This window comes from Antechinus flavipes, chromosome 4 (genome assembly GCF_016432865.1).
Source record: "Antechinus flavipes isolate AdamAnt ecotype Samford, QLD, Australia chromosome 4, AdamAnt_v2, whole genome shotgun sequence".
Lineage (NCBI taxonomy): Eukaryota > Metazoa > Chordata > Mammalia > Dasyuromorphia > Dasyuridae > Antechinus > Antechinus flavipes.
The window spans coordinates 139,244,555-139,270,573 of NC_067401.1; the positions used below are offsets into that span (position 1 = coordinate 139,244,555).

General features: G+C 45.4%; 1 protein-coding gene across 1 annotated transcript; it reads right to left on the minus strand.

The window, feature by feature from the left end:
* PPP1R9B (protein phosphatase 1 regulatory subunit 9B) lies at window positions 1-26,019 on the minus strand. Its single transcript, XM_051994790.1, has 10 exons — window positions 24,483-26,019; window positions 18,855-18,987; window positions 16,582-16,702; window positions 13,219-13,323; window positions 6,940-7,075; window positions 5,716-5,868; window positions 5,543-5,596; window positions 4,295-4,524; window positions 3,175-3,271; window positions 1-2,277 (listed from the first exon to the last, which is right to left on the minus strand). Exons 1-10 carry the CDS (start codon window positions 25,881-25,883, stop codon window positions 2,224-2,226), a joined length of 2,484 nt encoding a protein of 827 aa, XP_051850750.1. The 5' UTR covers window positions 25,884-26,019; the 3' UTR covers window positions 1-2,223.

A 26,019-nucleotide genomic window follows, 5' to 3' on the forward strand; every position in this document is an offset into this window, starting at 1 on the left:
TGGGGTGGGGGCTGTTTTTATGGGGACAACCTGACAGAGGGCATGGTCCATACAAAACCGGGGACAATACATACATATATATATATATTATATACAGAGACATGGCCCCTCAGCAGGGGAGAGGGGCAGGCAAGAGAAACCTGGAGATGCTCCCTGGCCAACTCTCCCACTGCTGCCCCACCCCATCCTAAGTATCTCCCTTCCCTCCCCTACATCCACTTTGCCCCAGAAGTCCCTCCATCTGCCAGGGATGAAGTAGGGGCAGGGCACAGGATTGGGGACACTGAGACATCCAGCTTTTTGTGGGGAAGGCAAAGGAGAAGGGAACAGAGTAGGAACAAGGAGTCAAGAATACTGATCATAGGCCTATTTACAGGGGAAGCAGAAATTATAGGTGTTGTCTCTAAAAATAAAAAATTGGGGAACTGCTAGGTGGGGAGGAGATAGTGTTGGGGTAACCTCTAACCCTGGCCCAAGCAAGGTCCCCCTACCTCTCACCCCCACCCACCCACCCATCCCTGCCTGGGACTGCAGGGGTTGATAGTGGAAAAAAAGTGGGGAAAAAAAGATAGAAAATGAAAACAAAATAAAACAAAAACTAAGTGGGAGATAGATTCTGAAGGTAGTAAGGGTGGGGAGGGAATATTGGGATCTCTCCTCCCTTGGTCCAAGCCCCAGTCTTGGGGAAAAAAGATATGTCTGTGAATACTGGGAAAGGGAAATGTAGGAAGAGGTGGTCTTATTTAGAAAGTAGATCTGTGGGCAGTCTACCATCCATCTCCAAGGAGAAGAGGGGACTAGGGGACTGGAGAGAGAGAGAGAGATATGTGGGTTGGATTGTAGAAACTGAGAAAGTGGCACTGAACCAAAAAAGGGGGAGAGCCAGGAAGGCTTAAGCCACTGAGAGGTTGAGTTTTTACCCTCAACAGGCACTGGGGGAAAAGGGGTGCCCTGAAGAGAGTCTATTCAAAGGAGCCCTGACCCAGGACTAGGAGTTAAAGAGTTAACATTCAGAGTCTAAACAACCAGAAAGAGTGAGTTTTCCACCTGCCCCCTTTCTCCATCTGTCTCTACCAGAGGCCCAGAAACTAAAAGGGATAAAAGAATTCTATCACTATTTGGCACCTGCAGGGTGAGGGTGGTTAAGGAAGGGGCACAAAACTCAGCAAGGAGAAATGGGATCAAGGAGAAGACCTAATGAAGTTTGCCCCAGGGAAGTGAGGAGTAGGAAGTTGGGAACCCAAGTGTCCTGGGCCCTCTCTTTGTTCCCTCCCAATTCCCCTCCGTGGATACCAGGGAAGGGAAATAAACCAACCAGAAGTCCTTGCAGGGCTTGACCCGAGTTCTGAGCATCCCTTTGTTCTATCCACCCTGTCCTAGGCCCTGGGCCCAGAATCCAGGGTAGGTTGGATTGGGGGAGGGGTACTGAGTTACAGGACAGGGGAGCTCCCCTCACCCCAGAAGCAGGAGAAGCAGGATGAAATTGAGACAGCAAATTGATCCCCGACGTGAAGTAGAGTGGGGAAAGAGGATGAGTCAGGAAGGAAGTCTACAGCCAAGAGGTCCTAGGGGCCCTGGTGAGGACACAGGGCAGCCCCTTCAGTTTTTGAGATCTTTGGGGAAGGGGCAGTGGAAAGGGCAAAGAGCTGGCCAAGAAGTGCACTGGCCGCTCCCCAGAAGTCTCCACTACTTCCCTTCCCATTCCAGTTTGGAGGCAGTGGCTTGGAATTGGACAGTTTGGGTGGTGGGTGGTGGGTCCGTTTGTCCATCCAGAACCCACCCTGTGGACATGCCCAGAGACAGCAAGAGGGATCACCCCATAGCACCCCTCAAAGTCATCAGGAGTCTCCCTCCACCCTGGGCAGCACCCTCAGTCTTGGGGAGGTGGTGACAAAACTGTCTTTCAAGATGGACACAGACCAAAGGAGGGAAGTCTCCCTCCCCGGCCATTTCTGCTTAGGCTCTGACTTGACAAATGAAAGACTAACCCAGTTGAGTCCTAAGTCCAGAGGCCTTCCCAGCTGTTCCTCTGGTCCCTGAAGCAAGAAGGGATATGGGGTTGGGAAGGCAAAGAGAGAATTGGGGCACCTGTCCCCAGGTGGGGAGTGGAAAAGAAAAGGCAAGGATTGGGATGAAGGGGAGGGAGGGAGGAAATAATGGGAAGAAGAGGAAGGGAAAATCCAAGGGTGGGTGGTTAGATATTGACTGGGGATTGGGTATGTGTTAAGTGGAATTGGAATTCCTCATTGTCTGTAGGTTCCCCTCTAGTTCCGAAATCTGAAAAAAAAACAAAAAAAACAAAAAAACAAAAACAAGTGATCAGGGCAGGTTAGGGACAATGAGCAAGATGAAATAGCTGACTGACAACAAGCCTGACCCCTTCCCCCCAAAACTACACAAATCCCAAGGGAGAAAAGGCAGGGTGACAATGTCCTTGTTCCCATGTGCAGCAAGTACATGTGAGTATCTGAGACCACTGAAGTAGGAATGGGGATGAGAGTCACAGTAGGGATGGAGAAGTTAATCTCTGGGTCTCTCCTTTTGGTCTCTGTAGTTCTTCCTTTTGGACTGTTTCTCATGCTCTGGGTCTCTTCCCAACATTCCATTTTTTCTTTCTGTGTCTCTGTATCTTTGATCTGGATTATCTGTTTGTCTCTGTCTCTCTATCCCTCTGTCTCTGTCATCCTTATGCACTCCCCATCTCAAGCCTCTGTATTTTTATAGGGGGAAATGAGAGGGGGGCAGTTCTTGAAACCCATGGCACTTGCCTCTTGGATTCCCTCTATAGCAGATTGGCTGACATGATACCCTGTGCCATGGACTGGGTAACACCTAAGCTTGGTTCCACTGGAATGAAGACAATTGGGTGGGAAGAGAAGAATTTCATTTCTTACTTCCACTTCTACTTTTATTCTCCTTGAAAACTCCCTACATTTGGGTCTTTCTAGGTTTCCAATATTGACCTCCCGAAAAGCTAACCCTAGTCATCCCCTCTCCACACCATGGAATCACTCAATTCCAAGTCCCTGAAAGTGCCATCTCATCACCCTATCACAGTCATATTGAGAAGCAGAGAATAGGCTCATTAGCTCAATATAAGCTTTGTGATAGTGCTGAGGATTGGATGGTGGCAGGAGAATAGAAGGGGAAAGAAAGCAGATTTGGCTACCTTACCTTGTCCCGGAGTTTGTCTATCTCCTCCTTCCGAGCAAGCTCCGATTCTTCCAGCACCCGACGTTGTGCAGTTTCCTTTTTCAGGAACTCGATCTCCCTTTGGGAAAAGAAGGGAGGGGGGTAGTTCAGGGCTGGGCACTGGGCTCAAGCACTGGCAGATACTCCCATGCCCAAGGAAGAAATGAGACCCAGGAGTTCAAGTTCTCATATCTCTCCAAAGAGGGACTCAAGCAGCCCAATTCCTATCTCTATTGCCCAAAGTCTCCTACCTCCCCAGGACAGGGGTTTTTATGAAGAACTCCTATCATTAAATGATCAGACAGCTGATAAGTATTAGAGGCTGAATTCAATCTCAGGTCTCTTCTAAGAAATGTCAGCAGGAGTTTGATACTCCTTGGAGGCTGATCTTTAGCAAATACCCTCATCTCCCCAGGACTCTTTCTCCAAAATATTACATTCACTTTCTTTCTTAACCTGAGAGCCTTTGCCCCAAAGGCCTTTTCTACTCTGGATTTTCACCACCTGAGGACTTCTGCTCCCCAGTTCTTCTGACCAGTCCCTGCCCCCTACATGTACATCCTGGGCACTTATCTTATGAACATCTACCCTTTCCCTTAGACTTCAGCTAGGAGTTCCCCCCCCCCAAAAAAAAAAAGAAGAAGAAAAATGGAAGATGTTTCCTCTCTTCAAGGCCCCCTGACAAAACTGTTCGGTTCTCTTGAATCTTTAACCTCTCAAATGCTTTTTATTAGTACTAGAAATCCCTCAAAAGTGTGCCAGCTTCCCTTTACTGCTCCTTCCCATCCATACTTCCCAATCCTCTTCCCTCTGGTCAGCTTATATCATAACCAGAAGGAATCTGGAAGGCCATTTAGCCGAACCTCCTCATTTTAAAAAAGGAGGAAATGAAGTTCATGGAGGACTGGTGATTTAATCAAGATTACAGTTAGTAAACCTAAGAGATAGGATCCGAATTCAGATTCTCTACCTCCAAAGCTTTCACTTGTTCACCTATCCCTTGTTATCTCCCCTCTTGAATCCATGATTCCCCAAATTTCCCCCTTTCACTTTTATCTCTCTCCCCCGACCCTTGAGCCTCCTCCCTCTCCCAAGTCCATACTTTTGCTGGTAGTCTTTAATGAGCCGCTTGGCTTTGCTGTACTTTCGCTCGAGGGCCTGGTACTGGGCCTGAGTCTCCCTGAGGTGCTCATCCACAGCCTGGCACAGGCTCTGTGCCTCCCCCCAGTAGCCCTCTAGTTTCTCCATTCGCTCCTTGTTCTCCTCCACACTTTGTTCCAGCTGGGCCTTCTCAGCTCGCCATCTACCCTTCTCCTGCTCCAGGCCCTGAAGCTGAGATACCACCAAAGAAAAAGGATCAGAGGGAGAGAAAAGGAAGTATTTCCACTCGACAGCAAAAAATGTATGGGCTGTGTGTTTATGGATATCTCAAACCCTAAGACCATGGTCAGAGGATGAGCGCTTCAGAAGTGAAAAGGATTTTAGAAGCCATCTCTAATTTTATAGATGAGACTGAGGCTGAGAGGCAAAATGATAGTAAATGGCAGAATTAGTCTATGTCATCATTTGGAGTCTGCAGGCTCCAAATCCAGTGCTCTTTCTGTTGGATGCCAACCTCCTTTCCCCTTTCCCCCATGATTTTGCTTCGATTTTTTCTTCTCAGGTACCCTGCCTTCTTTGCCGACTCCTCTTGTTCTTCCAGTTCTATAATTGTCAGCTTCCCCAGAAGTTCAGTCCATAGTGCTTGCTCTGTTATTCTGTCTCCACACTCTCTCCCTTGAAGAAATGATTTTATCTCCTGGCTTCAACTATCACTTATTTGGATGGCTCCCAAATCTCTATTTCGACACCAGACTGAGCTCTTGAGCTTCAGATACACTCTTCCAGCTACCTCCTAAGAACCTCTCTACTCACCCCTTAAATATTGTAAAGGAGGTACATTGGGACACGCTGCAGTCCTTACTGAATGAATTCATTACTCAGGGAAAGCTGTTCCCTATCTCTCTAGTCTATCCAAAACGTGTGCTTTTCAAGGTACAAGTAAGTCCATCTCCTCTATGAAGTTTTCCCTGATTACTGTGTATAAGTATGACTCAGCAGGGGTGTGTGTGTGTGTGTGTGTGTGTGTGTGTGTGTGTTAAGCGAGCCTTACAATCTCTGAAATGATCAATCTATCCATCCACAAGTATTTTTTAAAGACTTACGATGTGTCAAACATTGTGTTAGATGTAAATGATGGAAATATAAAGAAGATAGCAACCTCTGGACCCAAAAAACTTATAATAGTGTCAATCGACCTCCCACCAAATAGACTCCACAAGGCCCAGGGTACCCCAAGACAGATCCTCACCTTTCTTTTCAGCTGCTGGATCTCAGCCTCAGTGACAGCATGCTTGATCTGGAGCTGTCAGGACAAGTAGAGAAACTGATTCAGCTCAGAGTCCACCCTGAATGACACCCCAGCAGCTGGGCACCCCCATCCCCTTCCCTCTTTAACACCTGGGAGCCCACCCCCACCCCCACCTCCTTAAACTTGTGCACCAGCTTCTCAGGCTCCATCTCTACTGGAGACAGGGCGTCCTCGTTCTCCGCTAGTTCAAACACCTCTATGGCCATTTCACTGCCTGGGAATGTAGGGCTCATCTCCTCATCCTCATCTGTGGCGTACTCTCCCGTCTGAAAGGAGGGAAGCAAGGCTGTCATAAAAATCCCATCCCAGTCCTTTCCTGAATCCCTCTCTTCCTCACCTAGATTCCACCTACCACCCACCCATCCCCAGAGTTTAGAGCTATAGTTCTATCCTTCTAGAAGCTCTGCCTTGGACATATTTCCTAAGATCCCTATAAGACTAGGAAAAAAAAAAAAAAACTACTGCCCTCAGTACAGCGTCCAGGTCACTTACTTTAAAAAATACTTCAATGGTTACTAGGGATTATATATCTGGAATAGTCCTTAAGGGTAAAGGGAGACAGAAGAGACAAGTAAGATCTACACAGCAAGTAATAAATATATAAAATTCTAACCTTAAGAGGTACAGGCAGGAAATATAAGTGGATTCAAGAAAGGATTGGACAAATCGATGATCAACAGAACCATAAATGGCTATTAAGAGATGCTGAGACATACTTAACCTTGAAGAAGAACAGTGGGAAGGAAATCAGGACTTCCATGGTATGCAAAGGAAAGGAATTGTAGAAACCATCTAATCCAATCTCTTCCCCCCAAAAGAGAAGGAAATTAAGGCCCCAAAAGGAAAAATGTACCAAAATCATAGCAGCCTTTGAGCTAATAATGACTATAGAACATGGATGGCCAGGCTGACTCTAATATGGATATAAAAGTCACTCTGAAAATCAGAGCAATGCAGTCCTTTCTGTTTTCTTCTTCTGAGCTACTGTTTAACAAATATTGTTGCTGAGCTACTGTTTAACAAATACTGTTGCTATTATGATAACAATAATAACACATTTTGTACTTTGCATATACTATACATAGCCTATTCATTTTGAGCCTTTAGGTCTTGTCTCTCTACTATACGATAATCCTCCAGTGGTCAGGGAGAATGTCTAATACATTTTTTAATTCAACATATATTTATTAAGTTAATAGTATTATTATTATTGTTATAAGAGGATGTGATACTCCATATGACCACCAGGCGGCATCCACACTGGAATGTGAGGCCAGATGAAATCGTGTGAAGGGGTTCTACCCCTTCTGGCCCTGGACAGGTGGAATCCAGATTACCTCTTCATCTTCTTCTGCATATTGGGCGTATCTCTGCTCCATCATTTCTCGTTGCCACCGCTCCTGCTCCAGGGTCTGCTGGATCAGTTGGGCCACCTCGCTTTGTTCCCCTGGACGTTCCCGCCCAATCAGAAATCTGCAGTGTGTGGAGGGAGGGAAGAAGGAGAGAGTTATCATTCTTTCAGTGGCGGACTGATAAATGCACACAAGACACTTTTAAATTTAGCTCTCATTCTCCATCACTTTCTTAAGCCTAGATGATCAACAGAAATAAATCAAAAGCTGATTTGTAGAATTTGCTGATTTCCAAGATGTAAATGCTCACACTGAAAATTTAATGATTTCTGAGGTGTAAATAATCACACTGAAATTTAACAACCAGCTCTCTGGAGCCTGTAAGTGCTGGTTCTAGCATCTCCTGAACAGACTCCTCTGGAAGTTTCTCTGTTGAGAGATGAGCTTTTAAAGCTAAGTAAAGAGGACAGAGGGGGCAGATATTAGAGATATCCTATGTGTAAATTAGTCCACAGCAGTTGATGTGATTCTGGAGAAACCATTTGTCCCCTCTCTGTTTCCCTTTTTATAATCTCTATCTATCCCTTTTTGTTGTTGGTCAGTCATATCCAACTCTTTGTGACCCCTTTTCAGGTTTTCTTGGCAAAGATACTGGAGTGGTTTACTACTTTCTTCTTTAACTCATTCTTTTTTTACAGATGAGGAAACTGAGGCAAACAGGATTAGCTGACTTGCCTAGGGATACACAGCTACTAAGTGTCTGAAGTCAAATTTAAATTCAGATGTAACCTCAACTGCAGGCTAGCTGTGTTACCAGACTGTCCCTATCTAGCTATCCTTTTGCCTACTTGCATTCCATAGGAAGAAAAAGGATTAAGTTAAGCTGTGATGGATTTGACTCTTTTCAATAATAAGGTGATCCAAGGCAATTCCAAAAGATTTGTGATGAAAAGTGCGAATCCACAGAGAGAACTATGGAAATTGAACATGGATCAAAGCATAGTATTTTCACCTTTTTGTTGTTATTTGTTTGTTTTTCTTGTGTTTCCCTTTTTGATCTGATTTTTCTTGTGCAGCATGACAAATATGAAAATATGTTTAGAAGAATTGCACATGTTTAATCTATACTGGATTGCTTGCTGTCAGGAAGGGAGAAGGAGAGGAGAGGGAGAAAAATTTGGAACACAAGGTTTTGCAAAGGTGAATGTTGAAAACTATCTTTGCATGTATTTGGAAAAATAAAATGCCATTAAAACAAAAAAAAAGAATAACAGTATGCAAAATAAACTCACAAAAACCAATAGCATATCTATATAGCAATAATAAAATTCAAGAGAAATTTTTTTTAAAGGATTCAAATTGGGTTTAAAAGACTGCACATTCATTATAAATGGCTAACCCCAGGATCACCTGAGATGTCAAATTGGTATCGATCCTGGAAACCACCCAGATCAACTTATTTATTTTAAAATTATTTTAAAAAGAAGGGAACTCAAATTTAGAAAGAAAAAATTTTAAAGAGCCAAGAGTCGAATCCAAGCTTCTTGTTTCCAAGACCAGATTCTTTTCAATTCTAATCGGACATTAGGATCTTTGGTTTAGAGCTGGAAGGGATGTTATCTAGTCCAATTTTTTCACTTTTTCAAATGGGGAAACTGAGGCTCATAGACATTAAGTGTCTGGCCCCAAATGACACAGCCAGTCTTGGAATCTGGGTCCTCTGGCACTAAATTTGCCACTCACTCATCCAGAATGCCAGCTACTTGAGAGTATGAGTGTTTGTTTTTGTTTCTCTAGTGCCCAATACTGTGTCGAGCACAGAGAAGGTGCCTATTATATGTTTGGAAGAATGAATGATCTCTCCACCAAGCTCCAGCTGCCACAACTAAGGTTCTCCACTTAAGAATATGCTTGTTAAAAACCAACTATTCTTTCCAAGATTGAGATTAGGGAGGTAGGAAAATTAGAAAAATATAGTACCTCTAAAACCAAAAGAGAATGAAGCAATGAGTTCAACGAGACTCTAAGGGGAAGCATTGCTTCTCTTTGGCCATTTGCACATCATATGCAAAGATTCCACTGCTGTTCCCTCTAGCCTTCTTCAGAGACTAGCTTATAAGGTCAGGTTATCTATCTAGGAAAAAACCTAATTGGGCTTCCCTTTGAGTGGCCTTAAGACAGGACCACAGTGGAAAGAACAATCTCCTGAAGTCAGGAAACCTGAGTTCACATCTTGTCCTAGACACTCACTAGCTGCATGATCCTGGACAAATCACTTAATCTCTGTTTGCCTCAGTTTCTTCAACTGTACCTTGCAGGTTGCTGTGAGGATCCAATGAGATATTTGTAAAAAGCACATAGCACAATTCCTGGCCTATATTTGTTTTCGTTAAGGAATTTTTAGTCATGTCCAACTCTTTGTGACTATTTGGAGTTTTCTTGGCAAAGATATTGGAGTGGTATTGCCTCCTTGTCTTTATCATGGGACCAGGAGTAAATGTTGAACAACCAGCTTTCTCCTCCTCTCCCAAATGTATGCATGACACACTTTAAAGTTTATTTTTCAGTATCCACATTTCCAACACGTCATCATTTTCTTAAGTCTAGACAATCAAGAAAACAATAAATGAAGACTTTTGTTGATTTCCAAGGTATAAGGGCTCACACTGAAAATTTTTTAATTGGCTGACTTGAGCTTTAAATCTGGCTTCAGCACACCCCTGTCCAGCGACATTATAGCCAAAGTCTTTTTTTTTTTTCTTCCTCTTCAATCAAGAAATCAACATTTATTAAGTGCATGCCTAGGATGTGGCAGGCATTGTACTAAGTGCCAAGGTGACAAAAAAAAAGGCAAAACAATCTCTGCCTTCAAGGAGTTTACAATTTAATGTGGGACACAACAAACCAACATATTCAAAGAAGTTTTACATATATATAATGAATAGGAAACAATTAACAAGGGGAAGGACTAGAATAAAGAAGGGTTAGGAAAAGTTCTCTGTAGAAGATAGGCTTTTAGTTGGGACTTAAAGGAAATCAGGGGGGCAGCTAAGTGAAGTCAGGAGGACCTGAGTTCAAATTTGACCTTAGACCACTTGACACCTCCTACCTGTGTGAGCCTGGGCAAGTCACTTAACCCCAACTGCCTCAGGGAGGAAAAAAGGAAATCAGAGAAGCCAAAGGTGGGGATGAGAAAGAAGAGTGTTCCAGGTTTGGGGTACAGCCAGAGACAATGCCAGGAGCTGAGAGATGAAGTATGTATATAAGAAGCCTGAGATAATGGGAGGAGGGTATTGTCCTCTACAGTAATAGGGAAAGAAAAAGAAGAAAGAGTTTAGGGAGAAAGAAAACAAGAATCATTTTGGATAACTCCATCTTATTCACTTGGAACTGTAGCTCCATGCTGGTGAGTCCTTAAACTATAACTGAAGTACCAACCCACCAAAATATCAGCTCCTAATGGGGCCTTTCCTATTATTTTGCATATATTTCATACTTTTTTTGTATTTATATATGTTTGTCCATCCTCCTCAGACTCCAGAGTGTCAGTTCCTTAAAGACAAAGATTGTTTCTATATGCCTGGCACATAGAAGGTGCTTCATATACAATTATCCCTTCCCCGTTGCAACTTTCTCCATTACAATTTTGGGTTGGCATAAGAAATTAAATAGGGGGCATCTAGGTGGCTCAGTGGGTAGAGTACCAGCCCTGAAGTCAGGAGTATCTGAGTTCAAATCTGGCCCCAGACACCTAACACTTCCTAGCTGTGTGACCCTGAGCAAGTCACTTAACCCCAATTGCCTCAACACACAAAAAAAAAAAAAGCAAAGAAAAAGAAAAGAAATTAAATGTTAATTTTGGGGGAGTTTTTCAGAAATCGCAGATAACACAGAAAAGCATAAATATATGTATACTATTTTTACTGAACATTGACCCACATTTAGCTTATGACCCAATACTTAACTGAAATTTTACAGTAAAGTACTGTAAACACCCCATAAAAGAAAAAGGAAAAAAAAATCAGATTTCCTATCTGGCAAAAAAGGAGAACCCAAAAGTTTTACTTGGATTTCCAGATCCCAGGGATGTTGCACCCCTAATCATTAAAAAAAATCTCTGCCAAGTTCCATCTCCAAATTTCCAACTGCTTACTAGACATCTTAATCAACCTGTTCAATATAGAAATGATCATCTTTCTCTTGGTTTCTCTATTTCTGTTAATAGTACCACCTTTCATTCAATTATCCAGGCTGAAAGCTGTTATGTTTGACTTTTCCTCTTCCTTGGGCTCATCATCATCCCTTAACAACCAATCAGTCACCAAACCCTGTTAATTCAACCTCTGCTCCATGTGTCCATCTACCATTTAGTCCTATAGACAACACTTAAAGAAAGACTCTCTCACTTTCCAGAATGCCTTCTTCCCCTTCCTGGCTAATCTCCTTGCTTCCTCCTTCCCATCTCTACTTCACAATAATGCCCAAAGAGTCTTACCTATGCATAGAAGGGATTGAGTTATTATTCCCTTCCTCAGGATTCTTTCATAAACTCCTCTATCTCCCCAGATATCCCTCACCTCGCTTTCAGATATGGTCTTTTTGCTTTTCTTTGTATCCAAAGCACTTAACTAAGTATTTGCAATATAGTAGGCCCTTAGATAATTATTGACTCAAATAAAATTCAGCATTTTTAACTTGGCATTTCTGGCATTCCACAAGCTAGTATTATTCTTTTAATACCTCTTGTTGTAAGTTCTATTCCCTCTTCTACATTATAAACAACATAAAGGCAGGAAATATGTCTTAATGACCTTTTAAAAAAAACCAACAACTTTCCCAGCATCTAACAGAAATGTTTTCAATGTATTAGATGCTTTAATAAACGGTTGCTGAAGGAAATAAATGAAAATATTGGTAGGAATGGCAATAAATTCTTTAGTGGGAAGCAAGGTGTTAAAAGGGAAGAGATGGTCATACTAATAGGAGTAAGAGACATGAAAAAAGTCTCTTGTGTATCCCCCTGCCCACTGTACTTCAGGAAGGGGAGGAGAGATAAAGAAGGGAGATTAGGATGAAAAGGAAATGGCAGAAGGCCTAGGCCCTCCTGAATCATGTCTCCTCCCCACATCACACACACACACACACACACACACACACACACACACACACATTTCCTGTTTCTCTATTGCTCACGTCCTGACCACCATCCCTTTCCAGGAGATTTGTTCCCTTTTTCCCAGGGTCAGCATGAGGAGATGTAATGGCAGCAATGGAGATGAGAGTAAAAAATGGATAGACAAGAAAGAAGGTGTGAGGAAAGAGACTGGAGATGGGGGAAAGGCAGGCAGATGTTGTTACGAGCCAATCTGTAGTCCCTGGCACCCAGTTGATTCATTCCTCCTTCATTTTCTATCAATGTCCCACTGAGTCAGTAGGAAGGTACAGTAGGAAGGAATGGTATAATCTAAAAAGACTACTTAGAGGAGGAGGTACAGAATGACAAGAATCAGAAGACTGTTAGAGATGGCATTTGGGAAGATATGAGACAAATGAGGGAAAAGCTAGTTTTTTTTAAAGGCAGAAGAGACCTGGACAGGAATTATAAAGATAACTATGGAGCAAAGGTCCTCAGCCTTTTTTGTGTCATGGACCCTTTCTCAAAATAATGTTTTTAATTGCTTAAAAGAAAAATTACAAAACCAATTATATTGAAGTATAGCTATCAAAATATTTTAAAAACAGGTTTGTAAACCTCAGGGTAAGAATATCTGTTTAGAGTTTTTTGTCCCCAATAATTCTGATGCTATCAATTTCCCACCTTAGTCCCCAGAGATGGACAAAGAGGCTATGAAAGGTAGAATGGGGAAGATTCTGTGGTGCAGTGGATGAAGTGTGGGGCCTATAGTCTGGGAGACCTAAGTCTATACAATATGGCTTCAGACTATATGACCGTGGGCAAGTCATTTAATCCTGTTTACCTGTTTCCTCATCTATAAAATGATCTGGAGAAGGAAATGGCCAATCACTCCAGTATGTCTGCCAAGAAAATTCTTAATGGGGTCATGAAAACACACACAACTCAAAAAAAAAAAAAAAAAAGCTCAACAATAATTGTACGTTCTATGACTTAATCCCTAAGGCAAAACCCTAATCTTTTCTGGGTGGGACCATCTCTCTTGTAGGTAAACACAGTTTGGTTGTCTGATTGCTAAGAAGTTTAGGCTTCCAACACTCATTCTTCTCCCAGAACCCAGAGTTTCTCACCGCACTCGGCCCTTGGTGTTCCTAAGCACAGAAGCTGCAAAGCTCTGAGTCACCCCCACCAAGCTGGTCCCATCCACTTCCACCAAGAGGTCATTGACTTGGATCCTAGGAAGAGAAGATTGAGAGAGTTAGGGTATCACACTCCAGGTACCTTAGTTAAGAGGACTGGGTCCATCACTACCCAGGCCAAAGTCCACTAGTCCAGTGATAGTTTTTATCCCTAGGGGAGAAGAAGGAAACCTTGCAGCTGCCCAGAAGCTCCCTCTCCATCAGCAGTCCTTCCTTCTATTAAGCATTCTGAACATCATGCAAGAGTCTCTAGCCTTAGCAGCTGATTTAATCTCTCTCTATTTCTCTGTCTCTGTCTCTCTGGCTGTCTCTTTGTTTCTGTCTCTCTCATACACACACACACACAGACATACACACACACACACACACACACACACTTTCCCAAGGCAGACAAACACACAAATACACAAAGATGTGTTTTCCTAGCCAGACATATACATTCATATATAGACACACTTTCCAAGACAAAGATACATAGATATACAAAGATATATGATTTCTAGACAGAAACACACACACACACACACACACACACACACACACACACACACAAACTGAGGCACACCCAAGCAGACATAGATTTATACAGAAATACTCAAGATGACAATACAGAGCAACGTGGATATAATAGTAAAATGTGGGCAGCACAATGGGTACAGCCACTGCATGTCCCTTCTTCCGAGTAGTCCTTTTGAATTATACCATTCCCAGCACCTCCCTATCTACTTAGTGGGACTTGAGGTGAGGGAGGAATGAATCAGACTTGGAGGAGAAGGGAAACCTCGAGTCAGAGAGATCTGAGATAAAATCCTGCCTTAGACATTGCATGATCCTCAACAAATTACTTGATGTTTGTCTGTCTCAGTTTTTTCATCTGTCAAATGGGGATAACAATAGCACCAACTTTCCCAGGGCTATCATGAGGATCAAATAAGATATTATTTGTAGTGTGTTTTACAAACTTTAAAAGGATTTATAAATACTAACAGTTGTGCTGGAATCCCACGCCTCTTCTTAACAGATATACAATAGAAAAAAACAACACAAGAGTTTGTCTGTATCCATGTGTAAGAGTAAGGGTATATTTCAAATGTTACAGTGCAGGGAGTACAGGATTTAGTGCTCCTGAGAATCTGAGTTTGAATCCTACTCTGGGACCTGTGTAACACAGGGTAAGCTTATCTGTCAAATAGTTGTTTACTAATGGATTGAATGGTTGATCTCCCTGGGCTTTGGTATCCTAATCTGTAAAAAGAGGGTGGTGGCCCATGGGGTCCCTTCTAGTTCTAAAAGAATATGACATATACATACATACACACATATATCATGCAAAGACATGAAAATATATGCCTGTATCTTCTTACCAAAATATAGGCTTATAAACAAGCACAAAGCATCCTTGTACAAACATATGATGATTCACAACCGGCACTTAGCACAGTGCTTACTCACAGTAGGCACTTAATAAATGCTTGTTTCCTTCCTCTGGTTCCAGTTTTTTTTTCTCCCTTATTGTCCCCACAAAAGACAGAGACTGTGAATGACCCAGACTCAATCCACTGAAAGGGAAGGGGGAGTGGAAAGAGGAGTGGAAAATGGAAAGAATCCTCCCTCACACGCCCCCATCTTCCCTGGAACTGCAGTGATGTTCCCACAGGACCCCATACGGGAAACAGAGGAAACCAGTCCATTGTAAACAGGTTCCTCCCACCCTCGCGCATGCGTCCAAGATGCTCAGAGATGTGTCTGGGCAGACAGAGAGAACCAGAGAACCAGAAATTGGCATCTTTACACACACCCACTCAACCAGCAACAGCTAGGACTGGCCTGAAAGTGCTTGGAAAAGTCTCGGAAGCTGAATGGAAAGGTAAGGGATGTGTATGGCTGTGGCCATTATTATCTCTGCTCTGCAGGCTCAGACTAGGAGAAGAAACTCATGATTTGACAAAGCTCAGAAGTTGCCCCAAATCAAGCTGCACACAGAAACACAATTCTTATGATAGTCCATTTACAATCATAATAGTGAGTGTGAACACTACATTAGTCCACTAGTCTTGTAGGGAATGTAGGGTGGTTGCTGTCCTCCATTCTGGCAAGAATAGGTTGTTGTTGGCGGTGGTGATGGTCCTTCTTTCCTGACATCAGGAAGGTGATGTCTTGACTTGCAAGTGAATTGGATTTAAGTGAGATCAGCCCTACTCACATCTCCGGAGACATAGGTCAAGATGACTGGAGATGACCCGGATGTAGTGGGAGACCTTGCCCTTTTTAAGCTAAGTCAGTTGGTCTGAGATACCCATTCAATTATTTGAAGTCTATGTCAGAAATGAGGCAAAAGTTGGCTGAGTTTGCCATCATAAAACAATCAATCTGGGAGGGAAAGACTCTTAGAGTTTCTGGCCAGAACAGAAACAATTGCTATTTACACTCACTCACAACAAGTATAGACTGCACACTCAATAGCAATTCAACACATTCCAGCACCAGGTGCGTATCTGCTCAGCTCCTCTGAAAGGCTGCTACAACAATTAGGGAGACACGTTTCATACCAGAAAATATTAGACAAGATGCTGCTTTCATATACTTATACATACAACTCCAGTAGTACCCACCTCAAACCCATATAACCCATTACAATCAACAATTCACGGACATTTATTGCTCAGAGAAATCACAACCCCAAAATCCAGTCTGTAGGTTCTTGCACACCTCTCCCTAACACTGCTACCCACAATCCATCAACCTCAAGAGTAGGCACACAACCACCCAATATACTAATCCTCCTTCCTGCCCTGCTTCTCTCCCCATCACTGTTCTAGTGTTCCTAATAGCTTATAAGGGGTAAACCCTTAATCTCAAAAGTATGCGTTTGAGCTTCTTATTAAGCTTTTTTTTTTTTTTCATAAACCATCATGGTATAGTAGAAAGATTATTAATTCTAAAGTTAGAGGACCTCAGGCTATCTCTGCCTATTACCTACCAGTATGACCATTCCCTCCCTTGGTCTTCAATTCCTCATTTATAAAATGAAGGAGCTGGATTAAATGACCTTTAAAGCCTCTTCCAACTGGACATCTATGATTTTATTAACCTATACAATGAAGAAAATCTACAAACTGGAGAATAACTCAGAATCTTCTCCCCCCCAACCAGATTTTTATCCTACCTACAAAACATATCAGGGGAAGTACCACATCATCCCTTAAGACCCATTCTGGAGGAAGACAGGATTTTTGCTGATTCCATAAGAGTATCCATGGGCAGTGCCCAAATGGGATGGGATGGGACAGTTACCTGCCATCACGATGTGCAGCACCTCCCTCAGTCACTGTCTTGACAAAGATGCCCAGCTTCTCCAGGCCCATGTCGGCCCCAGCACCCATGCCGATGATACTAATGCCCAGTCCTTCTGAGTCTGAAAAGGGGCAGATGGGAAGGGAGAGGTCAATGCCATTCTGTAGGATTCTGGATTGGGGGATGGAGAAGAGGATTACAGATGCCAGGTGAACACTTGGGAGGGTGACATACACTCAAGTTATTCTAGGAAGGAACTGAAAATATATCCAGCAAAAAATGGTGAACTAGGGGAAGAGGTCAAAGAGATAGACAGCAATTTGATGAGATGGCACTGGGTTTGGGAGCAAAGTATAAGGGAGGCTGGCATATAGGACTGTGTTGGAAGCAGGTATATATGAACAACTAGCTGGTCAAGGTAGAAAGCTAGCTTGGGATGTGTGGAAAGGAAGAGCTCCAATAGAATCATCCCTCCAGTAAGTGCTAATCAACACCCTCCAATTTCCTGGGGCTCAGCCTTATGTCCAGGAGCATCCATTTTCAACTTAATCCTAATCCTCCAAAACAACCTTTGCAGAGTGAGAAGCTTTTGTCCTTGTGAAATGCCTTTGATGCTAAGGGATGCCACTGATGCTCCTGGTTGCTTCCTGTCCTCCCTAACCTTCTCAAGGTTTGCAAAGCACTATACACATGCTATCTCTTTTGATCTTCCTAGCAGCCCAGTAAGTAAATGCTATCATTATATCTCTTTTACAGATAAGGGAACTGAGCAAGATGGAGAAGTGACTTTCCCAGGATCACATAGCTAGTATGTGTCTGATCTTGGGTCTTCCTGACATCAAGTCTGGTTGGTCACAAAGGGCTTATAGAAAGCATTGGCAAACAGAGGGATAATGAGGTATGTTTATCTTTGATGAAACTTCAAAATTAAGGTTTCTTCCTTCCTTTCTTCCCTCCTTTTTGCCTTTCTTTTCTTTTTTCCTTTTATTTCCTTCTTTCTTTCCTTGATTTTTTAGTTGTAAGGTTCTGGGGGAGTTCTGAAGGAGGTTCTGAAAAAAGGCTGGTGACAATATTTTGGACTAGGGGATGGCATATGCCATGATGATGACTGTTTAGGATCTGATGAAGGTGATGATTTTGGGTGGGTGATGCTCTGATGAAGACAAGGTTATGAATATGGAAACGCTGATGACTGTATTCATCTGTGAATAGTTGTGATAGAGATTGGTATCAATCCCATGGCTAAATGATGGTGAATTGGCTTTTATTCAACTGAACAATCTAACATTTATTTAGCACCTGCTGTGTGCAAGGCATTGTGTTAACACGTAAGATACAAAGACTAAATCTCGGCCTTTCAGGAGTTTAGATTCTATTGGAATGTAGGTAGGGCAATGCTAAGGTCCAGGCCACTGTGTGATATTGTACCAGAGGATGGTTTCAGTCTGTGGTTGTTACAGGAGTTAGGACACAAGCAAAGCTATGGGTGAGGAAGCTGAGATAATGCTTAGAGACTTGAGAAGGACTTCCCACCCAAACATGCATAAAGAGAAACCTCTGGCCCAAATCTGAAACCCCCCAGTTCATCCTTTTGGGCTCAAAGATTCTATCAGATTAAAATGTAAAAATACATTTGGAAGGGTGCATAGGGTAAGTCTTAACAAAGGTAAGCTTCCGTCACTCATTAACACTTTGATCATTTATTTCTCTCTTCCTTCCTTCTTTCCTTCCTTCCTTCCTGCCTGCCTGCCTTCCTTCCTTCCCTCCCTCCTTCTTTCTTTTTTCCCCTTCTTTTTTTCCTTTCTTCCTTCCCTTCTCCCTATCTCCCTTTCTTTTTTCCTTTTTACTAATGCTCTGCAATGGAAAGGTACTTTGATTAGGAGAGAACTGAAGAATTATTTTATCACATCCTTTCTAATTGAGTGTTACCAAAGAATAAGTTTTGATGGGGGGGGGGGGGGACAAGAAGAGGAATAGGTCTAGGGAACAACAGAAAAACATATCTCAAAGTATTGTAACAGAGAGAGAAAGGATACACTACTCCACCACAGGGGATGAGAAGGATGATCCTTCTTGCAACTGTGTTCCTTGTTGGCCCTGAGTCATGTAACATATGGAGTAAGATTAGTGGGGGAACACAGGAATGAAAAAGGAGGATCATGGGTGACCAAGTGTGGGGGACCTGTGAGTAAGCAGATCAGTAAACCAGAGCTGGGGAGAGGAAAGCCTCAAAGTCTGGGTAGAAGAAGAGCACCCCCAAGCTCCCACCTCACCCTTGTCCAGCTCCACAGGGAATAGTTCCAGCCTCTCCACCCGCTTCTCCAGCTCATATTCAGCTGAAGCTGCCATGGGATCCACATCCTCATTGCGGCGGTCGTAGTCTTCATTGGAGTACGTGCTGAACACCTGGACATAGGAAAGAGGAAAATTAGACAGTGAAGGAAAGATGGGGCTAGAGGAGGAGAAAACTTTGGCCTGGGGCAAGACCAAGACTGAGGCAACAAGCCACTCACTCCTCCTCCTGCTCTCTTTGGGCACACTTAGCTCCGGTCTATAATGTTCCTGAGCTGGGCTGACTTAGGGAAATCACAAGGGCTCTTCAGGCCTCATTTCTTGTCAAGTGATGAATGTTAACTATATGGTCTCTAACTCTAATGAACAATGAAATGATAAGCCAGAAATTGAAAACCTGGCCAGAAAGCTAGTAACAAGGAGAAAGACAAAGACAAAGTAAGAGACACAGAAGAGAAAATCATACAAAATGGAAAATGAAGAATAAAAGGGCAATGGAAAAAAAAAGGGGGGGGGAGAAAAGGGATGGGAAAACACAAGAGGAAAATAGAGTGAGTATGGAGGGAGCCAGATGGGGAGAAAGAGGAGGGGATTGGGTGTGAGACAGGGGGGGAGGGGAGAGAGAGAAAAAGAGCAGGAAAGAAATGGATAAAGAAAAGGAGACAAACCAGGACACAGAAGAATCCTGTGTCTGCCTGTAACCCGACTTCTGCGGGGTGATGATGAGTGAGGAAAAGACACTGGGGGCAGGGAAGGCAAGGGAGAAAAATTCTAGGCTTCCCCCTTTTAGAGAAAAGGGCTTTTTTTAATGTGATCACAACAGCCCACGCTTTCTCTAGTTGTACCCTCCAGTGCTCACATATCAGATCATTGAATTGAAGCCGTCCTCACTTGAGACTGAAAAAAGAAAAACAAAACATCCCTCCTCTCTTCTCTCCCCCCCCCCCCCAAGAAAAAACCCTAACAGAACACATATTTTTCTTTTGGCACCTCCCACAGGGATCTCTTCCACTAGAAGACAAAAAGGACATTTAATATCCTCCCATATAAGTAGACATTGCTTCACCAGGATTGCCCATGGGCGAGTAAAGCCCGAATTTCTTCCGTCTCACTAGGGCACCATAAAATGTTCCAATCTGCCTAAGGGGCCACGCACCTGAGGCTCTGTAAAGAAAGCCTGATAGAAGGCGCTGGACCAATGCGCTGACCCGACTTAAAGGTGGCTTTGAGCTGCCTTCTGCTCTAAACAGGGCCAGCCTCTCTGCTTCCAGAAGATAGAACAGATGCAGAACAGGGGCAGCGTCCTCAAGGCCCCAGCTCTCAGCACTCAGCCCCATGCAGTGCCCATTCTGTGCAAAGGTGCCGTCTTTGGGCCTGAGGTGTGGGATGTGTGGGTGTCCACAGTGGCAGATTAATGAGGATCATTTTGGGCATGGTGGCATTTTCATGCTTCAGTGCTTCCAACGACAGGTTGGCACATTCAGCGCCAAGCGGGGGCGAGGGGTGGGGGGGATTGAGGCCATATGACAGCCTGGGCTAGTGGGAGGGGAACACTAGCTTCTCTAGTTTCCCCCCATGGCCCACAGAAAGCATCCCACCTTCACTCTAATGCCAGACCAGGGCACGCAGTCTCACTTCTCAGCTCAAGGGAAACAGTATGGAGACCCCCGAGGCTCCTGCCCTGCTTTGGCTCCATTCTATCGCACTGTGAGTTGGGGAATGGGGGCCAGAGTCACAGAAAGTTAGAGCCGGCAGGGACCTTTAGAACAAAGAATCTTCGACCTGACTCATCTAATTTTCCAAAGCAGGAAACTGAGGCCCAGGAAGGCGATCGGACTTGAATAGCTAGTGACAAAGCTGGAACTAAAACCCAGGTTATTTTAGCAGATTAACCTCCAAGGGATCAGCTCTGGGTGGGGAAGCTTTAGATAAACCCAGATAATCTCTTTCAATTCTTATCTTCTCACTTCTCCCCCACTTCCTCCCTCCCCCCCTCCCCCTCTTGCTGAGGCAGTTGGGGCTAATGACTTGCCCAGGCTCACACAGCTAGAAGTGTTAAGTGTCTGAGGTCAGATTTGAACTCAGGCCCTCCTGATTTCAGGGCTGGTGCTCTATCCACTGAGCCACCTAGCTGTCCCTCATCTTCTTACTTCTCAATAGTCCCCTATAGAAACTGTTCGCCATCACCACTGGCCTATTCACTGTCTCCTTCCTCTTCTCCCAAATAATAAAGATAATTAACATTTATATAATGCCATCAAGTTTTAAAAATGCTTTTTATCCCATTTGGTCAACACAGCCACCTTGTAAGGTAGGTACTACTATTAAACCCATTTTATAGATGGGGGAATGAAAGTTTGAGGTAGAATTGCCCAGGGTCACACAAACTAGGGAGAGCAGAAGCAGGATTGGACTCAGATGTGGCTGATAGCAAGTCCAACTTATATGAGTTAGTCACCTCATTACACCCTGCAGACTCTTAAATTTAGCTCCCTGCCTTTGCTCCTATCCAAGCCACCCAGGTCAGATCCTTCTTTCTCCTCTCTTTCCTACCAAAATCCTAACCAAACTTTGAAGGCTCTGCTCCAAATTCAGTATTTCCCCGAAGTCTTCTCAGCTCACCTAGGCCCACTGGGACCTCTCCTTGCTCTGAATCCTACACCACTCATTGTCTGCACCTCACACTCTGGCAGGCACTTATCATCCAGCTGCCTTGTCAAGTTAGCTATCTTCCCATGGGGTGTGTGTGTGTGTGTGTGTGTGTGTGTGTGTGTGTGTGTCTTATCTCCCCAGTGAGATGAGCTGGAGTTTTAAGTTTCTCTCTAGGCCCCAGAGAGGGCTGGTACAACATACACAGTCATCCAAGCCAGATAGATGCTTGCTGACTGATCCCATCCCCACACTTCAGAGGGATCAGTTTATGGGTGTTATAGTTTTGGAGTTCCTGGTGTCAAAGGGTTATCAAAGTCCCTGGAGAATGGGCTGACAGATGTTTACCATCATAGTTTCAGGTGGGAAAGCAAGAAATCCCCAGAAGGTCATAAGTCACAGAATTAATATTTACAACTCACACTAATACAGGTCTTTAACCTGAGACCTCAGTTATAGAGTCATGTTTTCTAAAGGTCAAGATTAAAAATCTATTAATCTCTCAAAGTCACAGATTTCAAGGGACTCTTGCCAAACTTTTTCGGGATGTGGAAATATCCTGGAGAAGGACCTAGAGAAATAAAGTCAAACAATTCCTGATTGTCTCATCTGCCCCACGTTACTCCTTCTCCATTGGGTCAGAAGATTCCTCATCTCTTACCTGTTCCTTTTCCCTCTCCCTACTAAAGTTTTATCTGGTCCTTATACCCTGAGAAAAGGTCATGGTAACATGGGAGGACAGTCAAAAACCCTGGCTTCTGGGCTCATCTCTGCCATTAATTGTCTGCTTAAGCGAGTCATTTTCCTTCCATCGCTCCTGTTTCCTCCTCTGTGAAAGTAATAAATTGGACTCCAGTGATCCATTTCTAAGGTCCCTTCACAGTTTTGACAATCAGTGACTTTAGATCTTCATTTGATTAAAGAAGACTGACTGGTGAAAGGGCTTTCACAGCTTTTGCTCCCATTCCCCAAGAGTATAACACAGGTTCAGATAGTATGTGAGGGGTGTGACCACCCATTTTAGTTTTTCCCATTTGCATCTTGCTGGATAGGGACAGTTCAGGGACTAGGGAAGGGAAATTTTGCCTCTCCCAATCCCTAGGGAAGGAAGGGCTGGTCATTGGCCATGAGGTTGTTATGGAAATGATAAACAAACAGGTTGCAGAATGGAATGCTGTCCCTTCACGCCAGTCTAGGGGAGGAAGAACTAGGTAAGGGAAGGCCAGGCCCCAGAATTGGGTCTTAGCTTTACAGCTAGATGGGATGAAGGAGTTCAAAGCCAGGACATATGTATGGAGGAAAGGAAGCTACAGAAATGCTGGGGTTGCAAAGATCTGTGCTGGGATCAGACCTGGGACTCGGTTCTTGCCATGAATCCAGCACTTCTCTTCTTCTATCTACATACACACAAACACATACACCTCTAAAGAGAGACAGCCTCAATACAATTTCCATTCTTATCTAAAGAACCAAAAGCATTTATTAGGCAACTTAATGAGTATAGGTGAGGTGGGGGTGAGGGGTGGGGTGGGGGAATCCAAGGCTTAGAAAGAGGAATCTTAATGGAGAAGCAGTTCAAGGCATCCAAACTCCTTCCTCGGACCTCCTTCTGTTACAGGAGTGTAGAAAGAGCCAGTTGGTCTCAGTTTTATTCTACGTAAAATAAAAGAGTGGAACTAAATCTCTAAAATCCTTTTTTCTAGTCCTAACATTCTATTATGATATGGGGGCAGAAGGTCATTATGATTTCACAAATGGAATCTATTGTCAGGATAAGTTTTTTTCCAGGACCAGCTCTTTAAAAGATTATTGAGGAGGGAGCAAAAAACAGACCCCTTCCCTTTCTGAATGGTCTCTTTTCTCCACTTTTTTTTTTTAATATCCCCACAACGCCTCAGAGAGCCAAAAAGGGGCTTCCTATCTAGCCCCTCCAGTACCCTTCCTGAGACAGTCCTCAAGCTCCTCACCCTGGAGATTTTAATCCATCTTTACCCACATCATCACAGAAAACTCTGGTCCTTCAAGAGCTCCAGTGAGGTGGTGGGTTGGGGGATGGGAAATCCCAAGAGGAAGAAAGTCCCTAAACCTTATCACCTCCCTACCACCCGAGGAGTCATGTGATCCCACTCCTGAGTTCTCCGTTTGCTACTTCCCCCTTTCACTTCTGCAAAGTAGAAATGCCCCCCCCCCCATGTTAATTTAGATTGAACTGGAGAAAGCGCTGCTTCCTTCTGCTTCCCCCCCTTTTGGGGAGGGGGAAGACCACAACAATCTCCAGGTTTGTTCCATCTGCCTCTGTTTTGTGACCCCTCTTCTTTTAAGTTTGGAGTCTTCCCCAAAGGAGTTCATCCCCATCCCTCAAGTATCCCACCGTCTGCTCCCAGCTCCCTGAAAGAAATGAGTTCTGGGAAGGGGAAAAGTAATCTGGCTTTATCAAGGGCAGGGCATAGAATGCCTGCCCCAGGCAGCTGTGTGGGTGAGCAGGAAAAGGAGTCACCTCCTCCTCCCTCTCCACCTTCTCCTTCCGACACATAGTTGGAGGTGGGGGAGGAAGGGCAGAGTAGGCCAGCACGCCAAAGGGGACCTGAAGAATGGCTAACTGTAGATACCCTGACAGCTTCCCTCGCCGGAGGGGGAAGCAATACATGTAGGGCATGGGGAGGAGGACTGGTGCAACGCTAGTTTATGGCTTGCTTTTACTCCGGCACAGGGCACAGCTTCGAGAGGGAGACTCTGATTAGATTTCTTTTATCCCATATAAATAGTTCTAACTAAGCAATACCCTCTCCCAAATATAATCACTTCTGGGTCAGGGCTGCAGGGAATAGCTGGGAGGGGGCAGGGTTCCCACCAATGAGGGAGCTGACTCAACGTGCCAACCTCAGCTGGCAGGGCGGAGGCGGGCAGAGCGCACATGGCAGGGGGTTGGGGGGGAGTGGGTGCCGAGGGACCTCACTTACTTGGATGGGTGCAGTGCTGAAATGGATCTTCCGGCTGGGTACCGGCTCCTCCTCCTCAGAGAGCCCTGGGATCTCTATACACCCCGATTCTGGCTCATAGGGGGGCTCCCCATCTTCCTCCTCCTCGTCGTCTTCTTCTTCCTCCTCCTCCAGCCCACTACCCCCCGAGTCCTCCCCAAGCCCACTGTAGGCGCTCACGTCCACTAAGTCCGCTTCGGAGAAGTCTTCCCTCTTGGATTCATCCCCTTCCTCGGGGGCCACGTCAGGCGCCCGGCTTACTCCCGAGACCCCTACTCCCCTCTCTCCGTCCCCTTCATCCTCCGGGGCCGCTTGAGCTCTTTGCTCCTCTGGGGGTCCGGCTGGGACTGCTGCAGCCACGGCGCCGTTCTCTAAGGCAGCGTGGACAGTCACCTCAGCCTGTATCACCTCTCCAGCTGCTGCCTCGGCCTCTGATTCCCCACTCTCTTCCACTTCCACCGGCTTAATTTTACGCACCTCCCGGGGCTTGGGGGGCGGGCGGACCGGTGCGGAGCGAGGCAGTGGCTGTTGGGGCTGCCCCTGAGGCTGCGGCTGCCCTCCCGGGCTCCGCTCCTTCTCTGAGGGCCCATCACCGGACGGGGCGGGAGGCGTAGGCAGGAAAGCGCGAGACCTCTTGCTGACCAGCTTGGAGTTGAGCGGCGGCGCCCCGGGTCCCCGGTGGAGGCCAGACCTTAAGTCCGCCTTCTCGAAGACTGCGCTCAGCTGGCTGACGGTCGGGGACACGGCGTCGGTGTCCAGCTTGTCCAGCGCCTCGGTGCTGCCGTTGAAGCGCACCACCACGTCCAGCTTCCGGTCCTGCAGACTGGCCCGCTCCTGTCTCAGGAGCCGCCGAGTGGCGGCCTCCTTGTCGCTGCCCGGCCCGGCCGCCGCCCCGGCGGGGCTGCGCTCGAACAACTTCCTTGTCTCCTGCAGCCTGGACAGCGGCTGGGGCGGCAGCGCCGGCTGGGGTGGCTGTGCTGGCTTGGAGTCGAAGCGGCTCACCCGCTCTGACACGCTGGTGCCCAGCTTCAGCAGCGCGCTGTGGTCCACGTTCTCGTTGAGGCTGCTGGCCCGGGGCAGGGAGAGGCGCACCGAACGCTCAGGCACCCGGGGAGGGGGCTCCGGGGGCCCGGCTCCCCCCGCACCGCTACTCCCCTCTCCCCAGCCGCCGGGAGGCCCAGCAGTCCCCATCTGGAGGAACATGCTCTTGATCCGGTGGACATTGGAGCCATATTTCTTGTGATGGGGAACCTTCGGGGCCTCATCTGCCCCCGGGTTGTCGGACGGGGCTTTCAGGGCCTGGATACCAGCCTCATAGGCGCTGCGGTGAGGGGAAGCGCTCCGAAGGGGGCCCCCGGGGCCGCGCGGCTCTGTCTTCATCATGATGGGGGGAACTGGGTTCGCATCCCCCCTTTCTCTGCCCCTCCTCCGAACAAGGGACCGGCTACCGTCCGGATCCCCTCCCCCCAAAAAAACCCTCTAGGAGGCTCGCTCGAGTCTGACCCCCCCAAACAAGAGG